At 38.8% G+C, this 10,147-nt stretch overlaps 2 protein-coding genes across 3 annotated transcripts in view; one reads left to right on the forward strand and one right to left on the reverse strand.

The window, feature by feature from the left end:
• The window catches only part of slc22a31 (solute carrier family 22 member 31), a 284,522-nt gene that overhangs the window by 143,934 nt on the left and 130,441 nt on the right, over window positions 1–10,147 (forward strand). The window lies entirely within an intron of this gene.
• The window catches only part of ist1 (IST1 factor associated with ESCRT-III), a 102,326-nt gene continuing 94,223 nt past the window's right edge, over window positions 2,045–10,147 (reverse strand). Inside the window, exons 2-11 of one of the 2 annotated variants that reach the window (XM_074615755.1) lie at window positions 9,601–9,630; window positions 7,925–8,025; window positions 7,600–7,780; window positions 7,351–7,438; window positions 7,135–7,218; window positions 6,916–7,026; window positions 6,596–6,817; window positions 5,333–5,431; window positions 4,619–4,664; window positions 2,045–3,999 (exon numbers count right to left, since the gene is read on the reverse strand). In XM_074615755.1, the coding sequence (XP_074471856.1) occupies window positions 3,833–3,999; window positions 4,619–4,664; window positions 5,333–5,431; window positions 6,596–6,817; window positions 6,916–7,026; window positions 7,135–7,218; window positions 7,351–7,438; window positions 7,600–7,780; window positions 7,925–8,012 (1,086 nt within the window). In that variant the 5' untranslated portion in view covers window positions 8,013–8,025; window positions 9,601–9,630 and the 3' untranslated portion in view covers window positions 2,045–3,832. Of the gene's footprint in view, window positions 4,000–4,618; window positions 4,665–5,332; window positions 5,432–6,595; window positions 6,818–6,915; window positions 7,027–7,134; window positions 7,219–7,350; window positions 7,439–7,599; window positions 7,781–7,924; window positions 8,026–9,600; window positions 9,739–10,147 lie in introns of those variants that run through there. The other variant, XM_074615760.1, reaches the window with a different exon arrangement.

Consider the following 10,147-nt stretch of genomic DNA (forward strand, 5'->3'; position numbering starts at 1 on the left):
GTCACTATTCATTATATATATATATATATATATATATATATATATATATATTAGATATCACAATATCAAATTTTCACTATTATCGTGGTCAAAATAATTCACAATAATGATATTATCGTGATACCTACAGAAAATATAATAATAATAATAATAATAATAATAATAATAATAATAATAATAATAATAATAGTAGTAGTATCAATGAAATTCATCTTTAACTTTGTTTACTGTGCGTTTTGTCTCTTTTTTGTTAAATATGTTACACTCAAAAGAGGAGTGGAGAGAGAGTCCTTAACCATAGCCAAAAGCGTGATTTTAGAGGTGCTGGATTATTTACAAAATATTATCATGTGTGTATTATTAACATGATATCAATATTGAATTTTTTTAATATCACTGTTATCGTCAATACCGGTGTATCCCGACACCACTAATATACCTTTTTGGTTGCTGAATAGACATCTTTGTGTTAGTATTTTTGGTTTGTGAGTTTGTAAAAGTGGAAATTGATTTAATGTCATTCAGTAAATCTCACATTTGTCATTGTAGAGCATATGTTTGGATATTATGGTAATCACATCAAAATTAATACACAATGGCACACTTTTAAAAAGGTTTGCTGTCTAATAATTTCTAATCACCACTGAAAAAGCAGTAGTACTGACAGTCTGGCCAGTCCAAGTGAGGCTTACATCACCTGTACTGGACAATCTTAAACATCACAAAGGACACAGGAAACTAGCACAGTAAATTATCATCTCAACCCGGGTGAGATAACAAACCAACAACAAAACTAGCTTGTGATTGTTTCCTTTGCAGAATACATCCGTTCAGTGGAATAACCTTTGAAGATGAAAGCAACTTGCTTGTTATTGCAGCTTTGACCAACAGCTCACATCTCATGTTGTATCAGCAGCAGCATTTTTCTTCACAGAACTCCAGCAGAGTAGCTTGACCCAAATTCATGTCACAGTAATCGGCTGATACACTGAAGTAAAAGGAGGAGGTGACATTGTCATTACTGCTGCGTATTCTAAGCTAATGATGAACTGCGTCACTTTATTGTGTGATGTTTACAAGGAGCCTGGAGTACCACACCATGATAAATCATGGAGAAAAGCTTCATAGGCCTTTCTATAGTATGGTCTCAAATATAAACCTGAATCCGTTAGGGTCACTGGGCCACAAATCACATATGTGACATTATGACGCAACACACGCTTAAACTATTGCTCAAAAGTCAACCCAAATACTTTATATTAAACATGTTTGATAACATTTAGCTCTTGTTCCTGCAGTTCTATGCACTTATAGTAAGCCACTTTGGACAAAAGTGTCAGTAAAACGTTAACAAATAGGATTTGTTCATTCAGCAAAGCACCTTTCTAGCTAAAAATGTTATTCATACAGAAAGCACTTCACTCTTCAGCAAACACTAGACTTGAGTATTTAAACCAAAACTCCATGGTGGATTATGTTAAATGGGCTCTCTTCTCAGCCACAGACTTCTATTTTTACAGACTCTCAATACTGATTCTAAGACTTAATGAAAACAAGAGTCCACAAAGAAGACTAATTCTACAAGAATGACTCATACACTCAGCTTTCAAAGTCTCGCTCTTCAGCCTCTCATGTTAGTGGATATTATCTAAGATTCTCATTTTCAAATGCCTCATGTACCACATTTTGCAAAACGCAATGAGCTCTACAAGCTCAACAAAACTGCAGATATATCCCACCTTTCAAGATATCTCTGATTATCTCCAAAAGTGTGCAAGTTAATAGCCTGAATGCTAACAGTTGCCATTATTGGCTATCTTCATACATTTAGAGGTCAGCAGGTAAAATGTGTCTGAATATGATGCAGGATTGTCAAGACATATACATTTTTCTTGTAGGTCGCTGCTACAGTGCTCGAGCATATATATCTCCAGGAATAATCTTTTCCTTTACACCGAGGACACCTGCTGGTTACCATTTGACAATACAGCATTGTAAAGCAGAGGAAGTGTGAACAACAACTAGTGTAAACAATATTACCAGCTTCCAGTTCCAAATAATCTTTTATTAAATTGTTATTTTAGTATACAGTGGAAAAAAAACTCCTCTTTTTATGCAACAAGACACCATTTTTTGTGTCTCAATGTTTAGCATGAAAGAACAGTCCAACATAGAAAAGACAGTGAGCAGATCACAGTTCTGTAGTGTTAATAATCGCTCTCTACTTCAACACATGTAAAACCTATCAATAAACTGTGTCTATCACCCAGCTGAACCAGAGATCGCTGAATCATTTTTATTCAAGGCCACCCTCCATTTGCCATGCAAGCAGAGCCGGGTGCGGTGAGGTTGCAGCGACGCGTCACGTCTGTACGACAACAAAACCCTCTCACTCCCGTATTTCTCCACAGGAAATAGAAACATCGACCTCTATTACCAGTACAGATGATTTTTTTCATCAAGTCCGCAAATTTCAACTCAACAGATTTTTAGAGAGTTGTTTATGGGGCAAAGCAAAATAAAGCAAAGTGTAATCTAGTCCACTACAGGTAACAAGTATCCAGTCTTGATGGACAACTAATGCATAATCCTAGTGCAGACTGGCAAGGCCTCTGATGAGAAATGGTAACTAAGGCAAATGCAGTGGTGCACATAAAGTGTAAGACACATGCACAGACAAACACAGAGGACAACAGGAACCGATTACCTCTGGGGACAATATTTACATCAATCAAATCAGGTTGTTGTTTGGCTGCACACATTTTGCTTGTAAATGAAGTACTTCAACGATAAGAAGGTGCAGCTATTTGGTCGGACTGACATTCAAAAGGGGCTTTTTTTGGAGGTACTGTGTATTAAAAAAACTGATTTGTCAAATATTGAACAACTCCCTACTACCAAACTCTTTTTTGCTGTACAGTTCAATCATTCGTGTAAATAGGTCAATCTATATCATTGTTAATGTATTATATTACAGATTTCCATACACTGTTTAATCACTTCACATCTGTGCCCCACCACCCCTGTAACAGGTTTGACATGCGTCCCCGTGAACTCATACAGTATACCCATTTTTTCTGGTATAAATAAACAAGGAGTGTTTCATAATGACTTTTCCGCGGTGACAAAACTGCATGACTACGCAAGACACTGAAAATATGGCTTCCATCTGTCATGATACCTTTATGTAAAAAAAAAAAAAAAAAAAAAACATTGAGTATGGAGCCTTGCCTGGGAAACAAACTCTAGCCTTTGTTAGTGTGAACGCCAGCTCCCCATCAAACTGGGGCGGCCGGTCGGGCTTGTTTGACTAGTCTGAGACTGGAGTGAGTGACACAGTGGGAAAGATCACAGCAACACAGCATTTGCAAAGTAGAATCAAGGCATGTACTGTAAATATTCATCAGACCCCCAAAAAAACGCCCCAGGGAAAGCTACAATTAAAATCTAAGTTTGGTTATATAATAATAAATCATACAGACGAATTGGAAAAGTTAAAAGTCAGTGTGACATTCGATGACAAGGAGAGAACAGAGGTCAGCAACCATATGATTGTATGTCAGAATATATATTACGTGCCCTGTAGAAAGAAATTAAAACATATGGTACTCACTGGTACTGTCTGCTGACTGACACGGTCATATTTATACAAATGAGGTAAGATTACATGTATGTTTAATATCTATGTAAGATTACTTCACTGTGGAAGGGGGGAGAACTATCCAAATCTGACTCAGAGCCTTGAACCTTTTTTCATTTCCTGTTGTGAGCTGCGTAGGTGATGGTACAGGCCCGTGTGTGTGTGTATGTATATAAACCAGGGATGTAGCAGTTAGGCCTTCTTCTTCAGCTCCTCAAACCGCCTTGTTAAGTCGTCAAAGTCGATGTCATCCGAACTGGTGGTGTTCCTGCCGAAGGAGGATGTGGGGAGTGTGTCTGGAACAGAGGGGAGCTCTGGGAGAGAGTTGGTGTCAAATGGCTGGAACGAAGGACCAGGACCTGGAGAGTAATATATGGTATTCAATTTTAATTTATGCAACAGTATATCTGGCAGTTTATACAACAGCAAAACATAACAGGGTGAGTTTCCCAAAAGCAACAGGGAATAAAGGCTTTGTGTGCAATGACAAAAATGTTAACAGCACATAATGGAAAGTCAGAAAGCAGAACTACTCAACAGAAAATGCAAATATATGAATGGACAAATGCGTTGCTTGCATGAAAGACCTGAGGGAAAATTTCAATAATATTTCTTGGATACATCTAGTGATATCCTACATTTTTCTTTTTTTCAAAAAATCCTATGAAAACACCAAACCAACTATGAATTTATCGTAAGTATTGCCAGTGATGCCAAAGCCTGATCTGCTTCTGAATACAGTTCCCAACAAATACACAATCTACTCTTAGTTGGGTAACATTTGCTAAAATCTACAGTGCCCAGCTGTTTTAGGAAATTGTTTAGTTGTTTTTAAAAATTAGACTATATATATCTGTGACCCATTTTTTAAAGACTTAATAATAATATGGGTTTAGGGTTGAATATCTTTTTGGATATGTTGACAGTAACACAAATATAGAATATAGGCAACCTTAACTGATTGTTCTCAGAACTCACCTACAGCCTGGAAAGGAAAAGAGGGTTTGGGAGTTAGGTCATCAATCTGAAACACATAGAAAATGTGTAAATGATCATGTCATCTTCATATATTTAAATAAAATAATATTGTATGTGTTAGTGTTGAGAAATAATTAATAATCATGTTCAACAATGTAGAGTGAACAGTAACAAAATAAAATAAAAAAGGGAAAACTGCAGGGGATATTTGAGAAACCATCACCTTTAGTGTGTGACACAAAAACAGACTTAAGGACTTAGGCTGCTTTCACACCAGATCAGGCGTTTAGCGTACAGGGTTGGGAAAGTCCCTGCATATTTTTTCGGCACCCCCTACGGCTGCTGAAGCCGTAGCCCAAACGCACTACCCCCATTCAAAATGAATGGGAGGACACCTGATCTGGTGTGAATGCAGCTATAGCTCTTTCTAAAACGCACTTAACACTCTTATCTGATCATTTCAAGTCCCACTCAGAGCAATTGATCAAGTCAAAGTTAGTAGTTAGTGAAGTATTAGCACTTTATGCTACCTATATCCAAGCAGAATCTGGGCCTACCCTGAGAAACAGTGTAAAAAAGTATAAGACAAGTAGAAAGTAGAAACTGCAAGCAAGCTAAATGAACTGCTCTTCCCTGAGTGATGCCCTGCTCTGCCCGTCTGTCCATCTGTGGGAACGGGAAGGGGGCATGGATGGGAGGGGTTCAGTCACTTACAGACTCGTATGTGGGGGGACAAGTGGGCAGCTGAGGGGGATGCGCTCCTCCCATGGGGTGCTGGAAGTTGTTGTAGGTTCCGACGGGATTATACGGTCCCTGGAGGAAAACAACAGTCAGGAACAAGTCTGAGGGAGGCAGGTGACTACTGTAAATGTATAATTCTCATCTCTTTCAAGTCATCCAAAGAAAGGATAATAAAGTACAATTGTTTTCAGACCATTAGGGCTGCCCTCTCTTAATCGACTAATTGGTCATAGTCAACTAATATGTCTTTAGTCGATTAATCGTTTTTAAGCTTTTTTCAAACTGAATGACTTATGTCCAAGAAACTTATGATCACCACTCAGGTAAACACAAGATTTAAAGTGGTGCTTTTGTGAGATTCTTTGTGGAGAAACTCAGTTTCACAAATCTATTGATTAAATCACCTAACTGATTAGTCCACAAAATGGTAGGAGTGTCAGTCGACTAAGAATTTCTTTGGTTGAGGACAGCCCTACAGACCATACATCACATTTTGGGTGCAATGATTGGCGATAAAACTACATCTTTCTCACATTGACATTCTTTCTCACATTGACATTCTCATATCATTGCAATAACAGTCTTCCTCGCAATAATTAAAAATCAATAGTTTATAAATGCGCTAAATGTTAAGTTTACTTCAGAATAAAATGGACCGTATTAGGTTTAAAGTGTATGTTAATTCAAATTACAAAACAATAAATCACTGGAGATCATATACAGACTTCTTTATAGCAGCTTTAGTTTTAGGAGAAAATACGAAAAACTAGTGACCTGGACAATGCTTATGAAAAAACACATTGGTACTTTTAAAAGGTCATTTTTGGATGCTTTGAGCCCCAAAAACAAAATTCCATTCACATCTGTTGTAATGGGCTGGTAGCCTTTCTTTTACGTGGTATGGGTGAACTTTCCCTTTAAAGCTAGTTATAAGGATGCAAATCTCAAATGATGATCATCTTTTTTTTTTAAAAGAGATGTTGTATTATAAACAAATCACTAAAGTGTTGTTTGTTTTAACTCCATTTGAGGATTAAATAAATATCAAGATAATATCGTACATTACAATAATTTTGGCAAAGGTAATTGCACTCCATGGTTGCTTGACATGACAATATATACTGTAATTGAAGATTTCATCCATGTCGCCCACTCCTATTCCATACGTTTTCTATCACCAAATGCATAACTCACAACAAAATCATAAAGAATGGGTCTTTAAAAGGAATCTCTTACGGCTCCTTTGGGAGGTGGATAGTTGAAAGCTGTTGGCATGGGCATGGGCATAGGCATGCCCATGGGCATGGGCATAGCACCACCAGGAGCAGTGAAACCTCCACCTCCACCTCCACCACCTCCACCTCCACCTCCTCCTCCTCCTCCTCCTCCTCCTCTTCCAGACTTCTTGTCGTTGTCCACGTCAATCAGGTCTGCCTCCTCTCCAAGAGACACCTCAGGCTGTGCGGAGACAGGGGTGGATGTGATGAGCAGGTAAATAAACACAATGCATGACTTCATCCTTCTTAGTGAGTGATAAAAGAGTCTTTAATGCTCACCCGGACCATGGCGTCAGGTTCGTACGGCACATTATAGTTCTTGGCGATTTCTATCAGGTAGCGCTCCACCAAGATCTTGGGAGGGGCCTCCACGCCCAGTTTGTGCATCAGCTATAAACAAATCAGATATTTGATAAGATGCCGCTAAAAAGCTACAGGGCTAAAGGTTCATGCATTCTTGAACAGACTTGTGGGCAGTCAGTGGAAAAAATTGCCTACCCTGTCGTTGACTGTGCCAATCTGGTTTGTCCTGCACAGCTTGCCGTACTCCTTGCTATATTTTGCACATAGCTGATCAGATACCTGACAGAAGCATTTAGAGATAAAACTGTCAAGCACAATATAAGGCATAATAGGAATAAATGGACAAGACTTGTTCAATATTGTTGGCAAAGCCGCCATGCCAGCATTATATTATATCTAGACAGTTCTTACAGTTCTTAGTTCAGACACCTCTGCCTGGAGACGAGGCGCTGCCCAGATGAGGGTGGAAACTGCCTCCTGTAAGCCTGGGTCCAGTTCCCTGATTGGAGAAACAGAAAAGGGGTTAAAAAAGAAAAAAACACTGACAGAAAGTTAATAAAGTGAAAACCCCACATTCCCCAAAGTCAATTCATATACATTGTGCATCAGTATGTTCAATCAAAGTTTGTACTGGTGCACCTCATTGGCTAAGTTACTCACTTCATGGACTGAATGAGGCCAAAGCGAGTCAGCAGCAGGTCACAGTAAAGCTCCAGGATCTCCATGGCTTCCACCAAGTAGTCTTCTCTGATGATGTGCTCCACACGGATCCGGGCCCGCTCATCCTTTCCTGATGACAGGTAATCTGCGATCTCTTTCCTTGCCTTTTGAGCAAGCTCAGCTTCATTTCAAATTTGTGAATGGGAGTGGGGAAAAGGGTAAACTGTCATTACTGAGAGCAACATAACATGAAACAAGAAACCCACTGATTCCACATCAACTGTAGTAGAGTAGGACCAGGGTTTTTATTCAGCCCAGGACTTACTTTTCTTTTTCTCAAGGAGTTTGAGTCGATTGATGACAAGCCGCAGGTTGACTCTTAGTCTCTCTGCTTTGAATCCTCCTCCCAGCATGATGACAGTCTATCTATGAACAGGATAGCATGAGAGGAGCAGGATACACAGGGAAGGCCAGACACTGTTTGATACAGTTTAAGATTCTGCACAGGTTACATTACATTTCATTCTTTTCGAGGATTTTTAAAGTCCAAATAAAACCAGATCCACTTTTAGTTATACTAGGAGCTTCCGAAAGTTCTAAAATCCTACAGAACACACAGCATCATCTCCTGTCCTATGGTCTCCTTTGTGCAAAGAAACTGATTCCCTTGTTCTGGAAAGGGAAAGAGGTGCCAACATTTAAATCCTGGATAACAACACTGACTGATACCCTCCACCTAGAAAGAATCCGATATACCCTTAATGACAGACTGGAGGTATTTGAAAGGATCTGAAGACCGATGATCTCCTCTATAGAAGGGACGGACAATCAAGACGCAATACACACATAGTCTTTAGAACCCGAGGTATCACTGCTCAGGGATGGGAAGGTTCGGGGGGGGAGGTTAACCATGTTTATGTATGTCGCCATTGTCTCCCTGATTTGTGTGCTTTAGGGTGTTGTCTGTGTTTTTTGTCTCTGCATCAGATCTGCTCCCTCTACAGAGTCTTTCAAAGCGCAGCTCAAGACCCACCTCTTTTCTTTGGCTTTTGAATGTACTTGAATTGTGATTACTAATTGGCCTTTTATAATGCTCATTATAACAGTCTCTTACTCATGGATTTGGTCTCTGTCTGTGGATGTGTGAGATTTTGTTGTCTGCTCTGTTGACCTGTTTTTTATTCTGCCTACGTCTGTAAAGCACTTTGGTCAGCTCATGTTGTTTTAAATGTGCTATAGAGATAAATTTGACTTGACTTTTATTTATTTATTTTTTCCTTTAACTACTTATGTTCTTTGTATTTGCTTGTCTCCATTTTTGTTTGCCCTTAGTTCCTAGTATTGTCTGTTTTTGTTGATATATATATAAAAAACGAGGCATGATACACCCCTCAGAAGTCTGTATCACTGACATGCACATGCTTAATAATAAAAACATATTAAAAACCGACTCAACCCGGAAGTAAACAACCAAAAACCAACCTACAGTCCACTAAACCTCGCCCCTAACCTCTGATCCAGTGAGTCACTTAATCATGTGAGCATGACCAAACCCACCACAGAATGACTCTGCATATTTACTACTACTAAACAATTTACCAAACAAACATAACACACAGGAGAACATTAACATTAAGAACATGAAGTCAGCCTGAACACTACAGCTTTAGCTTTCAGCTAACGCAGGCTGACGTTACCTCACGCTGTTATAAACCATCTTATCTAGTTCATCTCACAGGTTTTCATATACTTACTTAACCCATACTGTTATATACTCTGTTATAACCCGACCTCGTGTGTGTGTGTTGCTAAACCTGCCTGTTAGCTCGCCGCTAGCTTTGTTAGCAGTGTGTTTGTGCTAGCTGACGTTAGCTACCTAGCTTCTCTCTATAACGCTGACAAAAACAACACAAACTAACCTTTAACCGAACAACCTCATATAGTTTGACTAATGAGACGGTTTATAAGCGATCAGTGGTGAATACAGAGGCAGTAACTCACCTGTAAGTTTCAGAGAAGCGTCAACACAACAACTTGTTTGTGTTTCTGTCTGTCGACCGTTTCACTTCCGCAATGATCTGTAATGACGTCATGGGAATGTTACCTCGAGGGGGCGTGGTCTCTTCAGAGTTTCTGTCAAACAGGCGTCAACCACACAGGTGTGCATTCACTGAAGTTATGTGAAGTAGTAGTACTTATATAACTTATTGTACTTTTACTTTTATAGTACAGATTTTTCTTTTTGACTTTTACAGCAGTATACAGGATTCTCACCAGCAGACTGAGGAACAGTTTTTTCCCCCCCCAGGCTATCAGACTTTTAAATAGATAATTCATACAACACCTTCTCACACAAAAAGTGCAATAAACAGGTGCAATACTTCAATTATATATCTTATAGTGTATATACTGTTTATGTTCTTAATGAAACTGGAAAATTTGTTGAATTTAAAACATTAATGAAAGACCTAGAAGCAGAGTCAATCGGGAGCTATCTGTGTTTCTTAATATTTTCACTTTAACGTTGGCTTCAAACAGTTGATTTTAA

The sequence above is a fragment of the Sebastes fasciatus genome, chromosome 2 (genome assembly GCF_043250625.1).
Source record: "Sebastes fasciatus isolate fSebFas1 chromosome 2, fSebFas1.pri, whole genome shotgun sequence".
Lineage (NCBI taxonomy): Eukaryota > Metazoa > Chordata > Actinopteri > Perciformes > Sebastidae > Sebastes > Sebastes fasciatus.